General features: G+C 37.1%; 1 protein-coding gene across 1 annotated transcript in view; it reads right to left on the reverse strand.

Annotated features, from left to right (window-relative positions):
* mks1 (MKS transition zone complex subunit 1) overlaps positions 1-17,714 on the reverse strand; it is a 31,304-nt gene extending 13,590 nt beyond the window's left edge. The window contains exons 1-9 of the mRNA XM_039756874.1: positions 17,474-17,714; positions 16,835-16,956; positions 16,619-16,680; positions 15,303-15,458; positions 11,329-11,426; positions 6,492-6,620; positions 6,216-6,320; positions 1,144-1,252; positions 986-1,042 (exon numbers count right to left, since the gene is read on the reverse strand). Coding sequence (XP_039612808.1) covers positions 986-1,042; positions 1,144-1,252; positions 6,216-6,320; positions 6,492-6,620; positions 11,329-11,426; positions 15,303-15,458; positions 16,619-16,680; positions 16,835-16,956; positions 17,474-17,520 — 885 coding nt within the window. The 5' untranslated portion in view covers positions 17,521-17,714. The remainder of the gene's footprint in view (positions 1-985; positions 1,043-1,143; positions 1,253-6,215; positions 6,321-6,491; positions 6,621-11,328; positions 11,427-15,302; positions 15,459-16,618; positions 16,681-16,834; positions 16,957-17,473) is intronic.
* Between the last annotated feature and the right edge of the window lie 646 nt (positions 17,715-18,360).

An 18,360-nucleotide genomic window follows, 5' to 3' on the forward strand; every position in this document is an offset into this window, starting at 1 on the left:
GGCAGTGTCCAACTAGTGGTACACCTCATGCATAAGTGCACGATATTAACAGATTTCATATACCCTTCCATTCATTCATTTCAGAACCAACTTAATAAATAGTAGGATTGTGATGGACCAGAGCTTATCCCAGATGTTTTGTGCACAAAGCAAGAAGCAAAATCCAGGGCCTGGACCCCATATACGGTACAGTCTAACATGCTTGGCCAATTTAGAATAGCCAGTTTAATCTGACCTGCACACAGACCTGACAATATCAATCAGACTCAAGGCAGATAGCTTCCAAGTAAGGATTTCAACCCGGTATGTGAAGCAGCAGTACTAGCTACTACTTCACAATGCTTCAAAAGAGATTTTAAGCAGTTATTTTAAGCAGTTTAATTCCAGGAATTATCTAGTAGTATGACCCCCAGTTAATTGTATATATTAGATTTTAGTAGGTTTTACAGTCTTCTTCAAGACCTTATTACTCACACAAAAAACATACTCACACCAGAGAATGTATCTACACTGCTTATCTTACATAAACTTGTGTGATGGCAGAGATCCTCAAAATCTTCTTATCAATTGAGAATCATATACTACAGTACTATGATGTATAGATAATAATGTAATAGAAATTGTATAGATACCATAGTAATTGATGCATGAACATTTAACTTTGTTAAAAACATAGCATTGATTTTTCACACTATCTGCAGCTTGACAGAAAAGGTAGAGGCTTTTAACAATGTGGCCTTGATGAACACATTAGATTTTAGAGCTAGGCATCAACAAAACATAAAAAATACAGGCATCATGTGAAAGGAACAGCACAGACCACAAAAATAAAAATCTTAAGTCTGTTATCTGGTCCTCAAGTATGTGTGCTATATAAACAATGCTGCACTGTCTAATCAAAATCATGAAAAGGGAAAAATTTATATAATTTGATTATTAATCTGCTATACATCTCACCAGCGACAGATAGAAATGAATGGCTTACCATCTCAAAATCCTGTCCAACAAGGCTGCTCAGGTATTCTTTGTGTCGGGAATACAGCTAAGAAAAAAAGTCAATAATCACACAATACAGATCACAACTGCAACAATGGGTGCACTTTCTTATCTGTTCCTGCACCTCTCTTACATAACATTACTTACATCCCTGTAAACACGTTGTTCTCGGTCTTGTTCCTCTGCATTGAGTCCAGTAGACACATTCTCCACAGTGTATCTCCATAGCTCCTTTTTATCACCTGCGGTCTCCAGCCTTGTTATCACAGTAGAAAACAAGTTATTTTATTTATACAGCATACTTCACATTATCAAGAAATATGTATGTGACATTAAACGAAACAAAATCAAAACACATTTCTAACTCGGTAATCAATTCATCCATTCATTTTCTAAATTTGCAGAATGTAGATTCAGGATCAAAGGGCAACAGTACGTATCGTCATAGTAGTGGGCATAAGGCAGGGACAAATCCCAGACAGAATGTTCATTTACAGCAGAATTTACTCACACTTTGCATTTTTGAGCATCAATCAACCTAATATGTAAATCAGAGAAATGTAAGAATAAAATTAAAAAACAAAATACCTGTATGTACAAGAAGAACATTCAAACTCCACATACATAGTGGCCATACTTCAATATAAAGTCATTCTCATGGAGGTTTGAGACAACAGACTTAATCATTGTATCATTTTAGTGGCAAGTCAATAGTAACATAAAAATATGTTAAAATATATAAAGATATATATGCTATTCAATAAATGCCTAAGACTTTGAATCAGAGATGTGGGACTCATACAACAGCACATTAACTGCTGGTTTCTGCTTTACAATTGCTTTTAATTAGAAGGTGATCTTTGTTAATTAAACAACTATATACAGTTTTATATATATATATATATATATATATATATATATATATATATATATATATATATATATATATATATATATATATATACACTAGGCTGACCCGCCTTTTAAGGCGACCCACTTTTAAGTTGACCACTTCTTAAGGCAATTCACTATGTAGATCAATTTGGTATTTTATACAAACTCATTAATTTGGTTATATTGCATTTGAGCAGTATTACTTTAATACTCGTAGTTTCTGTTATTTTTGTGATGAAATTTAAACTTTTTTTCTATATTGAGGTCGCCCTTTTGAACCCCCCTGATATTTACTACGCGGTGTGGCATTTGTACTTCATCAACATTAATTATTTCCAGAGAGATAATTTTGTCTATTTTTCCAGCGCATCGCACACAAAAGCAAGGGAACGATGGGAGCACCAGAACTCTGCTCGCATCATGTCGCTTCGTACCGCAAGCTGCAAGTAGTAAGTCTGTGATAAGCGGAATACCGCTATGCTTTCCACTCATGGGACGGAAGGACAATCCCGACCGCTTTTATATAGTAAGAAAGAAGAAGAAGATATCGCACAGTCTGGAGTAGAAAATCATCTTTTACCTGGAAAAACGAAACTACAAATCCCATCATGCATTGCACAATGGACGGGGCGTGTGTGAAACTAAACTAAACTAAAAATCTGAAATTTGCCAGGATGGTACATCTAGGGCAGTAGGCATCAACTAAGAAAGTACGCTTCGATTTCTCAATATTTAGTGGTGGTAAAAAAAAAAAAAACACAAAAACTAAATACCCCAAAATCTCAAAAATGCATTGATGAATTTAATTGAAATTTGATGACATTGAAGAAAAAAGAAAATTAGCTGACAATATTTTTTTTTATTGGTTGATATTTGTCATTAATGATGCTCTAGTGAGTGGGACAGTGTCACCCAGTTTGCCACACTGCTGACAATGATTGCACAGAGAAATAGGGTGTGCCAGTTTATGGAAATGAAGGCTATCTGTGAAAGTGAAATGAAAGGCCAGTTTATGCAAATGAAGGCTATCTGTGAAAGCAAAAGGAAAGGAGCAAAGTTTGGAGAAGCTTGAAGAAGATGTGTTTAGCAAGTGCTTGCCAGATGCTGTGGCTGTGAGAGTAGTCAATTTCAAGCAACTGATTCATCTTATCTGAAACCATGTGCAAATTCTGAAGTGGGGACTACAACACACATCACCCAATGCATTGCTCCAGAAAACTTCATCAGAGATCACAAAGTTTAAATACGAGCTTAGATAAAAGTGACATACGATCAAATGTAGCAAATGCCTCGTTTTTTGGCAACCCACAGACAACATTTGAAGTGAGGGTGGGTTTCCCCCTTCATGAATTAAGTGTGATTGAAATAGTGAGAGGAAAGGGGGTCCCCTCAGTGAAACGAGTGCAGTTAGAAAAAGAGAAAAAAATATAGCACATCGTTGTTGGACACTTCAGCATACCAGGGGTGCACGCATGTGACAATAAATATGAAATAAACTGATTACACTACAATTTACATCAGTGCATACCCTTGTGTTTTTGAAAAAGTGAACACTGTTGTCCACCTGCATAATACCATTAAGTTCATAATACCAATCAAAGTGCTGATTGAAGTAAAAAAAAAAACCAGTAATACAAATTAAATAAAAAAAAAATATTAACCAATGAACCCAAGCCATGATGGAACTGCAATTTCTTCTATAGCTCATGGAGATGCTGTTTTTCAGAATGTATGTACCATAGCATGTTCAAAAGTAACCAGCTCAAGTGATATTAGCTCCTGGCAAATGAAAAAATACAAATATTGTATACAGAAGAGTACTTAATTGCATAGTACTTCTGAAACATCCAATTAACCAACGGTACAATATCTGAGACCCAAAGATGGTCGGAGCCGGGTAACACAGCTAATATTATCATATGGCTGGATACTGCTCTCATTCAGTTGCATTTAACATTTACAACATTCTAGATTTTTCCATTAATGAGAATGTAGTTAAAATAGTTTGTGGACCAGAACTAAAAATTACTTTTCAGTTATGCATTGTTTTATTATTTTCTTTCAGAGTAAGTTTGAGACTAAGTTATTCGAACAGCTGTTTGTTTTCCATGTTATTTCATGTTAGTCTTAAATTATCTGGTTTATAAAAACAAGCAAAGACTCTAAATGCAGCTTTTGGTTCCTCTTAATCCTAAATTATCAAGTTAACTAAAACAGTAACCCAAGAATGAAATGTCTGAATAATAAGTTTTTTTTCTAAAAAGTAAGACTTGGTAAACATTTAAAAATGAGAGTTACAACTTCAACCGAATTTACACAAATGAAGGCAAATATTACTCATTTGACGAAAGTGATTAAAGTGATCTCATAATTAGGATCTTTCTGATATTTTGGCAGAAGCATTGTGAACTTGGGAAGGACTAACAGTAAATGCCAAAATCCCAACATCAACAAACTCACTGTTTTAAATACAATAAAATGGGCTTAAGAACACTAGCTGCAATTCCCACATGGACAAATATGGTCTCATTACGATGACATGTGAAGTTAGAATGCAAAATTCTTTTTAGGTTTTTTAACTGCATCAGCATGATTACCTGCTAAAACACCAACATTTTCCAGCTCCGATTTTAGAATGGTTAGAATGTTAGAATCCACCATACCACTATTAAGCTTATTTTTAGGATTTTAGGGCTCCTTCTGGAACAGATGGAATGTGTTCTGCAGTGATGGGATACATATGAACTGGAAAGGCATCAGTGTATTGAGAAAACAGGCCCTAGCCTAATATTACTTGATTGTTTACCTCTTTTGTAAGATGCTTTGGATAAAAGCGTCTGATAAACAAATAAATGTAAATGTAAGACATACAAATTGGTTTGTCAAGGAACGTTTAAACTACAGAAAAGGAAGGTGAGAGGTTGTTTGGGAGTTTAGGACAGGCCAAGTTATTCACATTAAAGGACAGACAGCAGTATAAATACAAATATACAAGATATGCTGGAAATTTCTAGCCCACAGGTAAAAAGCTGAATTAATATAGCTAATACATTAAAAATTGCTTGCTATAATACTATAAATTTCAGAAATAAAACAAGTGAGTTTAGATTTATGTAGCTATTCATAAATACGATATCATAGCAATAAAAGAAATCTAGCTAAATAATAGAGATTGAGCAGAGTATACCATATAAAGGTTACCCATGTTTTAGGAAGGATAGGCAAACACATTAATGGGGGAGCATTCTCATTTGTGAAAACCACAGGGGCTTGATTTTTTAGTAGTGCATTTTAAATACCCAATGCAGACAACAGTGTCATTATGCATCTTATTTAAAGTATCAAAAAAGCAAGCTTAAAGGAGATTATTATAGTCATGAGACATGGTGGATCCCAGTTTCTACTTTAAATATAAACATGAGAACTCAGATGGAAAGATGTAAATGGGTAGATTTTGTGCAAATGTTAAAAAGTTTTTCTTCATACAAAGAACAATACACAAACTGAATAAATTACCAAGTAACAAGGCAGAGAGTGGCACTTAAGGAACGTTTTCGAAAAACTAGGAGAATAGGTCTGGTGCGCTTTGTTGGGATGAATGGCTAGTTCTCATTAAAATTGTTCTAATGTTATGAGCTGAAAAAAACATGACAATAAGAAATTTCTGTATACCTCTTAATTAATACAAGTACTTGAAATTGAAAATGCATTTATCTCTCATAACTATTTAATATACAGTATGCACTATGTCCAGAACTGAGAAACAGTGAAACACCTTAAAGTAATAATTCCAAAATGGCATATCTAAATCCATCTTTTCAGTATATCATGTCTTTGTGACATCCATAAATGAACTTAAAGGACAGTATTTCAATGCATGGGGGTTTTAACCTAGGTATTCATTTCCAACAGACAAATTAAAATGAAAAACAGAAAAAGTGAACATTGTTGACCCTATCTGAAAATTTAAAATGAAAAACAATATAAATATGTGTTATATAATATATGGCAACTGTTAGATGGTGATGTTTTCTTCCAAACAAGACCAGATATTGCAAGCTAGTATATATAAGTACTCCAACAATCCTCATTTCAAAATGAAACAAAAACAAAAAACCTCACAGTATTGGATAACTGCGAGAGTGGTGGACAAATAAGGATAGTTTTAAAGATGACTGCCACGATGAACAACAAAGTGATGCATCTCTGCATTGTCCATAATAGGTGTTGCCCAGGGAATACAGATAAGCTTTGCAGTTGTTGTTTAGACTGCTTTGCTCTGTGCTACTCGTGTATTCATATTTCAGAAAGAAAAACAAACTTGCCTATAAGGTTCCTTGTTGCTGTTGAAATCAGGTTTCACGGTGATGACACCATTACTGTCCACTCTGATGGTACATAGAACATACTCATTCTCTCGCAGACCCAGTCTAGAATCAAATAAGAGATCATTCTAAGAGAAACATCCTGAAACCCATCTAATAAGGCTTTCACTAGAGCTGCTGACTAAAACTTATCTAAAGTCTAAAATGGCTTACATGGTTTTAGAAAGGGGCCACATTTGTTCAGGCTAAGAAGATTGGAGATAAAATTGTACTTACTTGCCATATGGGCCAAGATCTGCCATAATGTGCATCGTTTGTACTGGAGTATTAAGGACATGGCTGCCCTTCAGAAACTCTTCGGTTGGTTCCCAAACGACAAGCCCAGACTTAGGGATACCACCCTCTCTATAAGGAAAGAGGACCAATATCAGTTACTTATTTGATAACCAGAGTCATAATCATAAGGTCAGAAGGTGGGCGTAAACATATAAAATAAACAGGCATAGAATGACTAGAATTGTTTTCAGACTTTTTAAACTACTGTGAGTTAGGTCTATAGGCAATTCTTGTATTTTTCCAATTAGTGACATGTCACACATGCTCGCTACCATACGTTACATTATTACTCATCATGGGTTTTGTGATCAGTTTGTATTCAATAAGAAACAGTAAAGAACCATTAGGTAAAAAAAAATTATTGTCCTTTCTTAATTTCTTCTGCCGCCACCACTCCGCTCCTCGCAAGCTCTGTCCTCCACCTCCTGACTCCGGCTCCCCGAATGGAGTGAGGCTGCCTCTTTTATACTACACCTGGAAGTGCTCCAGGTGCTCCCCGATCCTCTTCTGGCAGCACTTCCAGGTGCGGTGGAAGTGCTGCAGTCCAAGGTTCTGGATCTGTCCAGGCACACCCTGTCAGTGGCCATGGGCTCCAGCAGGGTTGAGCTTCCAAGTTCCAAGCCCGTGGCCCCAATGACATCCAGGGGGCTGCCTTCTCATTTTCCAGGAGAGATACTGCGGTTGAGATGTCCTGTCCCCTGGTCCTCTCATCAGAAGGGTGTCCCAAATGGGCAAGGCCTCTGGCCGTCTGCCACAATATATATGGAGTGTATACATTTAAAAATGATTGCAATTGTGACACTTGTTTTGAGAGACTGTTTAGGTGCCAAAGATTAAATATTTCCAAAATAGGACATAAAATGTTTCCAAAAAAGGGGGACACATTGTGCCAAACAGTATAACTTTGCAATGCTATAGGAAATTAAATGAAAACGTGGTACAATGGATACCTGACGGACTGTGGCACAAAACACAATTGGTTCCAGGGTTGTGCATTGTAAAATGTCTTGGTTATATACTGTAAAATCCTTTTTTTTTTTTGGACACCTAATGTTTGTATATTTTTAGTTGATATTGGTATTAAACAAAGGTTTTTATTCATATAAAGTCTTTCTTTTAAAAAAATGAAGTGCTGTACTCACTACTTTTCAGCCATTTGCAGCTCCTTTATTACAGAAGAAGAATAAATAGCCATTTACTTTTGGGTATGTAATTCAGGCACAATAGCACCAAAAATGTGGTTAATTTTACCCATTCTGATTATTGACTTGTTTTTGAGTTTTTAGAAACCTTTGTGACTTCCTGGATGATTTTATGCTGCATCCTAGGAGAAACTTTGGCAGGCAGTTCATTTCTGAGAAGTTTCACTACTGCTACAGCTGTTTTTATTAGAATATTATGGCTCTTATTGTGGTTCAGAAAAGTTCCCAGCACCTGGCTTTGTAGCCCTTTCCAGACTGATCTCTTCAGGGAATTTTATGTACATGTTGGATCTTGGTGCTAGCAACCCATTCTGATTTTAAGGATCAAATAAATGAGTTTAGACTGTACATGACTGCTGTGCTGGACTGGGAAGCTTATTCAGGCCAGGAATCCCAAGTCTAACCCAGGCCACACAATATACAGTACATCAGTATTCTTGCACAGACTCAAAAAAACAACAAACACCATTCTGTCTTGGAATATTCTATGAATGAGGAGACAGCAGATTCAGCTTTTACACATACATTTCATTCTTAAATATTAGTCTCAAGACAACCTCTGATAAAGTGTGGAACAACACTTCATAAATAAATAAACCATATAGTTCTATAATATTTATATCAAAACAAATGTGCAAAAAGCACTGAACCGCAAAAAGTAGTTGTCAGTCAAATCACACACAGTGCATAGATTATCTTTGCAATTTCAACTGTAAGTCTGGAATCTACACAGCCTCTGTCAGTGTCTGGATGGTAATACTGAATACTCTTCCACAAAGTTTGAAGTGTTGGTCAAAAAAGACCACTTTGAATTTCTTCAATAGATAAAAGACTCAAAAAGTCTCAGTGGCACAGAATTCTGTCAAGCATTTTTTAAAGAAAGCACTTAGTAAATAAAAGACTATGAAACATTTCATGTAGCCTATTCGGTCACTCCGAGGGAAAAAGGAACAGATAAACGTTAAAAATGTGATCATACACTACACTTCATTAAAGTTTGAAATAAAATTAAAACAAAATAAATACACTGTAACAAGTACCAAAACCCATACAACATCCAAATATAATTCAAAGCATATTATAAACATTTAAACAATCTTTATAACTTTAATCACAAAAGCACCAGACATACGCACCTCTCATCATAGCACTACTGTTTAACTGTCAAAGCGCGAGACACACGCAAAGTCAAAACTTGACTTGAACAAAAACAAGAAGCCATCCAACCAGAAACGAAACCCTCCAATGTTAAACCAAAAGGATTTGTGCCCACTACAGAGCAATAACATCTGCTCATTTTCCAGTATAATAACATTATATAATTTTACCATTAGTTTATTTCACTGGTTGCTCTGAATGCCAGGCCAGGCCACGCAGCAGGCCACCAGGAAAGCTCCAGCTGATTGTAAATGTCAGTCCGACTCTGTGATTGCCTATAAGCAAGTAAGGCTTTGTTTAATCAGCTAACTCAAATTATCATCTTAACTGGTTTGATTTAATTGGGAGGAATTTTTTTTCACAGTGCCATTTCCATTAAATACAAAATGACTATCAGATTACCTGATGTTATTGCATTATTGTGCTGATCAGTTTTGTTTATTCAACAAACATATTCTAATCTTGCTTGCTCTAGAAAGTGCATTTGGGAGTGTGGCAGGAGGGCGGCGGCCAGACCCAGCTGAGATGCCTGGAAGGACCGGGAGGTGGTCTATATGTCTCCTGAGCCACGAGGGGGCAACCGCCCTGGATAGTGAGGGGACCACGGGGACGGAGCGAGGAGGCTCAAACCCATTGGGACCCATGGCCACCGCCAGGGGGCGCATCGAACATTGTGAAGCCCGGGAGATCTGCACTTCCATCACACCTGGGAAGGTGGAGGAAGGACCTTCCAGGGACACCCAGAGTGCTTCTGGGTGCTCATGCCGCACTTCCACCACACCAGAAAGTGCCACAGAAAGGACATCAACAAGCACCTGGAGCACATCCGGGTGATTATAAAAGGGGCCGCCTTCCTACAGTCGGGAAGCCAGAGTCGGGTGCAGGAGAAGGATGAAGCTCCCGAGAAAGGAAGAAAGGCAGCCCATGGACGTTTAAAGGCCCGTGTAAGGGTGACTGGTATGGGGCACTGTGTGTGTCCGGGGTTTAAATATTCAAAATAAACCGTGTGTTTTGTAGAACTGCTATGTTTGTCTGATGGTGTTCGAGCTACCTCTCACAGGAGGTACATGATGCTTATGGTCCTATATATTTATCCATTTATGTTTGCACTTTATAAAATAAGGATTGCTTAATTAAAGGTGTATTGATACAGACCTTAAGCTATGAAGCCATCCTAGATAAGTTCACATTAGCAGCTCTTCTCAGAAAAGATAATAGTGAAAGGAGATTCACACTTGTTTAATAATGCAATACATTATTTTAAAACAGGATACTGAAGACTAGAGATTAGAAGTACAAAAAGAAAATTCCAAGTTTACTAGTCCATAAAAAAAAACCCTACAACAGTAACCAGCCTAACAAATAAGAAAGAAAGAAATCCATAATCCCACATTACTTTTCCAAGTATCAGTAACAATGATTTTATACATTTTCTTAATTATGAACTAGATTGAATTAGACTACGGGCTGAGCAGTTAGTTTTCAAGATACTGTTCTAATAGATCAATAAATCATCCCCAGCAAATATTTTGTTAGCAGCTTTACATCAGTGAAAATGTACATTCTAAAAGATAAAGATGACTGTACAAATAGATATTGTTATATGCTTGATAAGTTAGGTGGCGATTTTAAATTAACCTCTATATTAGATTGGCAAATCATTCCAGTGCTGGTTCCTCTCTTAAGACCCTATGCTCCAGCCGTCTGTGAATATGGATTGAATAAATAGCCTATCCTTCTTTAATCTTCATTATCCATTTACGTTTGTATGAATACATTGTATTGTGTTGTTTGTGTTCTATTATACTGTAATTACCATATATATATTTGCATGAATGGTTATGTGGTGGTATAAAATGGCCACTGCACTACAGAAGAAAAAAAGTAAACTTAACTGGGCTGGAAAGGTGGTAAGGTAGTGTGGACTGCTTCCTGATACGGTCATATTTATGGGATGAATTCTAGACTAATCATCATCCATTTGGAGTTTGCACATTCCACTAAGGTAAACATTGGTCTTCTCTGAGCACCCTGCTTGCTCATGTTTGATTAACTGTTGAATTTAAATTCACCCATAGAACAGGTGAGAGTGTGGCATCCAACAGACTGACATGATATTCAGATCTGGTTCATTGTGCCTCAGGTGGCTGTGAATGGCTCCAGCATTTTCAAATCCAGTAAATATATATTTATTGGATTCAAAACAGACACACATTGATGAATGAATTGAACAAAATACATAAATATCTGGTTAAGGCAAATAAACAGTTGAACAAACCAGAATGGAGTGCTACACTGCAGAGGAATTATGAAGTTGGCAGCATATTTATTCAGGTGTAAAAGTAGAACTCACAATACCAAGAATTTGTATAGCAATGCTCAATACTACTCAGATATATTCCAATGTTCTCACTTACGTGGTACGTCGCTCTTGCCTTCTCCGTCGAACATTGGCCATTTTCTCTGCAAGGAATGTAGGCTTTCTTTCCTCTGGTGTGACCACTGATTGGCAGTGCTGTTAAAACAGAAGCAAACTGACTGAATTATCATGAAAGAAACAAGCATCAATAGTGCTAAGACTGACCCCACACAGTGCTGCAGTGTTGGCAAGTTGTATTGTAGCTAAAGTGATCAGTCAAATTATAATGCTCATATGCTTCTTAGAAAATACTTTATGGCCAAAATATTTGAAAAAGACAAAAGCTATATGATATAACTTTGAGCAGTGGACATTGCTCTGTAATTCAATATGAAGTCACCATGAGTTAAAAAAAGTAAATAAATAACTACTCCCATATGTCACTTTCTCCAGTGATGCACATCACACATAAAAATGCAATCTTTGTATTCTTTGGCTAATTATGAAACAGCTAGGTGAAAAACAATGAACTTCTCAAGATCAAGAAGAGGTGACGTGAATACTTAACAAGATGACAAAATACAGACAGGTAAACTACAGTTTTGAAAGAATCATGTTAGCAATCAAACAAAATTAAAAATGTATGGGAAATTCCAAAGGTTAATAAAAATAATGGGAAAAATAATTCCTGGGTCAAAAGAGTGATTATCTTTCATATGTAAAGCAGTTTATTGAAGCCTCAAGGAAACTTGCAACAGTGGGGCTTCTCTGATTCTGTCTTGCCAGCCAAGAAGACAGTAAGTACAACTGTTACCAACTCCAGAAAATTAAAAGAAAAGTACTAAAGTACAGTCTGAGAGACATGCAGCATGGTGGTACAGGGGTTATAGCTCCAGTGTTCAGAGTTCAAGTTACAATCAAGTTGAAATTTATTGTTACATGTAAAGAGTACAGTGAAACTCTTCCGTACTTGTGATCAAAGTACTCTGCAGTGTCCTTTAATTTAGAAAGGGATGTGTGGATGCTCCGACCACTGAAGAGGTCTGTTGCATTAAACGTTCTAGATGCATTACAGCAATAATGAATATGTTTATCATATTCACATATTTTTGAATGCCCAGGATGGGCTGGGTAGTATTTTGGCCTTAGAACGCCTACAGATTAAGTTACCCCAGCATCCTGTTGGCTGATTTGTTTTCTTCTGCTCCCTGGTCATGTTGTCATTTCAGTGGACTCTGACTAGAGCCTTAAAAACTGCATGTAGTTAACAGTAGTTAAAGTTATATTTAATTCCATTAGGGCATTCTGATTTTATTTATTTCATTGTTTACTTGTATTGTTCATTTATTCTTATTATTGTAAATTATGTATTTGTTATGAAGCACTTTGTGTTACACTTTTTACATGAAAATGTGTAAAGTAAATAATAAATTTTATTTTTGTTACTTCCAAACATGGTGGCTAACAATCTATTGTATCATTGTGCAAGGGATGCATTAGCCTTTGCAAAGGCAGTGCACAAAGGTTCACATAAAGCAGGGCTACTCAATTGCAAATTCAGTTGGGCCAGATTTTCAAACAAAGAAATGTAGCTGGGCCAGACATTTTCAGCAGCTGGTAAGCAGCAGGCAATAACAAATTTTAAACCAACACAAATGAATGTATTGAAAAACAAGTAATGTGTATTCATTGTTTCACTTTTAAATTTGGTCATACCGAAAGCAGGCACTTAAAAAAGTGCCTAAAAAAACTATAACTGAACAGAATCTGAAGTAGTAGCAATACTGTTTTTCCACTTTTGATATTAAAAAAATATTTGTTCACATCTGACCTAGGCACATCTCAAAGTGCATAAAAACAAAAAGTACACAGCACTAGCAATAACAATTGTTTCCCTTTTGAAATAAAATAAATATTTTGCTCACATATGACCCAAGCACATCACAAAGTGCATTTAACTGAATAAAGTAACAGAATAAAGACATATCACTGCTATCAAAACTATCAGTACACAAACCCATAATAAGTAATAACATTAACTAACAAACATGAATAGAATGTCTACTACACACTGAGGGACCATACAGCAGGTTTGTTTTAAATCACCACATGTGTGATTAGCAGTGCATGGCAGTACCCGTACGTTGCGTTTGGATCAAGTTTGAGGTACTGTGAAGGTAAACTGAGGCCGAGAGTCCTAGCGCTACATGTTTTATTTGGTGAAAAAACAGAATATTTAAAATTTGAATCTGACAAATTATCAAGTAATTCTTGACAGTTATATAACGTTTTACTCACTACCCAAACCGCTTTGCAACCGGAGATGCGAATCCATGATCTCCTTATTACCAGGCAGCAATGCTTATTATGCCACCTACGTAGGTGTACTGTACTGTATAATATTGAGCTTGACAGTTTAAAATAACAAAACACAGAATTTCTGAAATCAAAGAATATTAACTGCAGAGTAATAACAAACTTTACATTCTACAAAAAAAGTTGTTATGTAATCCCACCAAGCAATCAGTGCTTAATCTGATTGAGTTTTAAAGAAAATTACAAACTTTTTATAACCTCGGTTGTTCTCGATGTTTCTGGTGGGACCACTGGCTGGGCCACTCAGAGGTTGGTTCTCAGCTGTATGTGGCCCACAGACCGCCATTTCAATAGGTTGGATATAAAATTATATTAAAGCAGTTAGGGCTGTTTTGAAATATAAACAAACAACCATAAAACATACTTTCTCACTTAAACCCAGAATCAATAGCATAGTGGCAGCGCTGCTGTCTTGCAGTAAGGTGTCTGTGGATCACTTCCTGGGTCCTGCCTGCATGGGTATCATCCTGGTGCTTTGATTTTCTCCCACAGAGACGTGCATGTTAGGTGTACTGACGATGTTAAATTGGCCCTGGTGTGTGGGTGTGGGTGTGTTCGTCCTGCGATGGGCCGCTGTCCTGTCCAGTGTTTGTGCCTGCCTTACACACTGTGCTAATTACCATAGGCTCCAGCTCCCCCGGCAACCCTGGTCTGGACTAAGCAGGTTAGAAAATGACATGATATGACAGTAGCTACGTAAGAAAGTTTTCTGCTTGCAAGGCAAGTTCCTCTCATCACATAAAAATACACAATTCAAAAATTTTGATCAAGTAGGAATTACATACCATTTACAAGAAATATATTTAATTAGTTTAATTCTGTTTTTTTATACTTTAGGCTGCACATATGAAAAACATAGCATAATAAGTGAATGATATCTGTTGACTTTCCCCACTTAGAAATCATTCTAAACCAAGTTGTTTAAGTGAAACTGTTAACTGACTTGTCCGAGTTATACAAATACTTCTGTAGATAATATGGCTCATAGTTGCACCATTTTTAAATTTTTTGAAGAGACAAAAAAGCAATGACAAAACAGATAGAGTGGTGGACAGTTATGAATCCATTGTCAGACTCAGACATGCTTTGAAGTTTGATGTTAACATTTAATGGACAGACAGAAAAGAGGAGCAGCATTTTTTTCGTATTCTTAACTGAGCAGAGGATTATGGCGTTACCATTGTGAATGCTTTCATTTATTACCCAAACCATCCATCCATTTTCCAACCCGCTGGAACCAAACATAGGGTCACGGGGTCTGTTGGAGCCAATCCCAGCCAACACAGGGCACAAGGCAGGAACCAATCCTGGGCAGGGTACCAACCCACCGCAGGACACACACAAACACACCCACACACCAAGCATACACTAGGGCCAATTTAGAATCGCCAATCCACCTAACCTGCATGTCTTTGGACTGTGGGAGGAAACCAGAGCGCCCAGAGGAAACCCATGCAGACACGGGGAGAACATGCAAACTCCACGCAGGGAGGACCCGGGGAGCGAACTCAGGTCTCCTAACTGCGAGGCAGCAGCGCTACCACTGTGCCACCATGCCACCCTTACCCAAACCAGCCCACCAAAAAAAAAAGTTACAAGCCTTTCAGCTAGCAAAAAATGGGCACAGCCAGACTACAAAAACTGAAAGAGCAATACCTCTTCGAGATTGGTGTAGCGGTCATAATCGGTGTATGTAAAGATCCTTCGATTTTGACGCCCTCCAGATCTTTCAAGCCGCAAAATCTCATTATGATATTGTCGGTCCAGGGGGGTCTGGCAGGCAGATTCCAAACGAAACAGGTCCACCTCAAACTGACAAAAGGTACAGAATCATTAGCACCTACACCACTAAATTCAGACACAATTTTTATCACCAGGTCATAAGATGCTAAACCAGGGGTCCTCAATCACGGTCCTGGAGAGCTGCAGTGGCTGCAGGTTTTTGCTCCAACCCAGTTGCTTAATAAAAAACACTTATTGCTTAAGTAACACTTCTGCTTCACTTTAGTGATTTTGAGCCCTTATTGCTTAATTTTGTCTTAAACAGCTATTTTAATTGCTCCTTATTATCAATAACATGCAAATGACAAGAGAGAGCAGCATTTCTCCATTTAGCTTATTTACATTTACACCTGTGTGTATTTATCTGCACTATTGGGTTTAATTAAATACTTGGAAGAAAAATGAAGAGAAAAAAGTGAAGGACTGAGAATTACTCGTCCATTTTAGCCTTCAAATCATTTGCATGATAGAAAGGGAAAGAAAATCTAGGATATGAGAATGACCTGACATAGCAGAGTTGATTTAATTTCATAGCTTGTTAGTGCTTTATTGGCAAGAATTGCTTTCTAATTAAGCAACCAGGTCAGAACAAAAACCTGCAGCCACTGCGGCTCTCCAGGACTGGGATTGAGGACCCCTGTACTAAACAGCTACTCAAACTTACAACGGCATATTGCTTTCAAATGTATGATGATGTATTTATTATCTTTTGGATCTATTGTTGATATTGTATTAATGTCAGTACTCTGTGAGAAACATGTAAGTAAAAATTTAACTGCAATTGACAGTAAATATGGACATTATAATTTTTTGCATAAAGCTACAGTCCTCTATATGAGATCAAATATGCCAGCGGCAGAATCCAGAACAACAATCTTGTAGTTCAATATTTATCTTATTGACAGCTTGAAAACTGTGTTAACTTATTCTTATCAAAAGGTATTTTTAGGGGAAAAAAATGTTACTTCTTCCATCATATTTTTTGTTATTCTGGTTTGGAGAAGCATCATACTGTCTTTTCAGTACCTACGTATTTTGAAAGGGCACAACCAGTTGAGAGGTTTAGAGACTGCTTCTTTAAAGTGAGGCCATCAGTAGGAATAGTTCTAAACCTTTATTTTAACACTGTGTAGAAATGGTGCTAATACACATCAGTTCACATCACTTTCCAAATGTGCCACCTCATTTACCTGACTGAACAGCTTCTCCTGCCAATTGATGGTAATATCTTCCTCGTCATCATGGTGACCACCTGCTCAAACAAGGAGTTGAATATAATTTTGTTACATCAAAGAGATCGGGAAAAAGCCACTTAATTCTGTGCTCCTGTTAAAATGAAAAAGCACTGTTGACTTGAGTAATTCTGACTATGAGTAAATTCCCTCTTCATTATCATTGACTATTACCTGCAGTAGACTGTGCACTAAAGCTAGAGAGTTCGATAATCCCCTTCTCTTGCAACAGGGCAGCTTGCTCTTGGATCTGCTGTGAAAAATTAGTCGTGGATGTGACATGCTGGAGTCGTACCCTGAATAAAAGAATAATTAATTGTTAAATAAAGTAAACACAAATAAACACACTTAAAACCTCGCTACTGTCACACTTCAATTTCTACTGCTGTAGTATGAGGTGTGTGTGTAGGGGGGTGTAATATTATTATTAGCAATGGGGGCGGAACAGTCCAAAGGGCACCCACGCACACACAAAGGTAGACAATTAAGAATCTCCAATTACCACAACACAACAGTCGTAGGAGTGTGGGAGTAACACCCTAGCAGCCCGTGAGAATGTGATAACTGCACATATACAGCGGTTGACCAGGCGATGGATTCCAGCACAGAACACTAAGCACTGTGCTATGTTTTAGGCACTCTTTCGAGGATCGGTCCAGTTTATTAGTTACTTTTACACGATTACCGGCAAATGGTTTATATTTATGGGTATAAACGGAGCCCGGTTAATCTTTATATGTGCGCAGATATCAAAAACAATCAGATAGGAACCCTGCTCGGCTTATATCAAATGGCAATACAGTATTACTTTACCTTATCCTCAGGTTTTTCACTGGGTCATGCGAACGATACACGGCCATGTCTGTTCAGCAGTACGACCCCACAGGGAAAAGGATGCCTGCGGGGCCTCTCTGTACAGTTTTTGTAAAGTCGGTTAAATTCAATAACTCCTCAAAGTTCAGAAAGGATGTGAATAAATGCTAAAGACAGTGGCTTAGCAACGATGAACAACGCTAAAGATTTATTTCCGCCCCTCTCGGCCAATGTATCAAAATAAGAGCCTGGACTTCGGTCCTTGCCGATTACTAATTGGAGCTCTAGAAGCGATTCGTCAGAAACGGCGCGAATGCTTAAGTTGAGTTCTAATTGGTTAAGTCTATCTTGTCAGCTTCAAAACTGTAATATTTATTGCTTTTTATATACGCAGTCCAAGAATTTTGATTTTATCAACTTGTGCTGATTAATGTGTTTTGGTAATTTTTGTCATCAATATACCGACCCGAGAAGGAATGTGTTGTCAGGAAAGAAACAGCACTGGACTGTTCAGATCTCATAGTGCCGTTAACTATGCGTCACAGGCTGGCGGTGGAATGTGTGTATCAAAATAAAAGTCCCTTAAAAATCTTAACGTCATGAGTGATGTCTTCACAGACTAGACAACATGAGTAAAGTTAATTAACGTAGACTTTCATCTGACATTCGCTACTTCAAGTTTATGGAGGAATATTTCGGACAAAATGAATTAAACAAATAAATAAATGCACAAATAAATAAAAGTACTGTGAAATGTGAACATAAATAAATAAATGTGTCATGAAATGAGAGCCTAAATAAATAAATGTCATGAAATGAGAGCATAAATAAATAAATGTGTCACGAAATATGTTTTTTGTTGCTTTTTTATTTATTTAATTTTGTCC

The sequence above is a fragment of the Polypterus senegalus genome, chromosome 6, assembly GCF_016835505.1.
Source record: "Polypterus senegalus isolate Bchr_013 chromosome 6, ASM1683550v1, whole genome shotgun sequence".
Lineage (NCBI taxonomy): Eukaryota > Metazoa > Chordata > Cladistia > Polypteriformes > Polypteridae > Polypterus > Polypterus senegalus.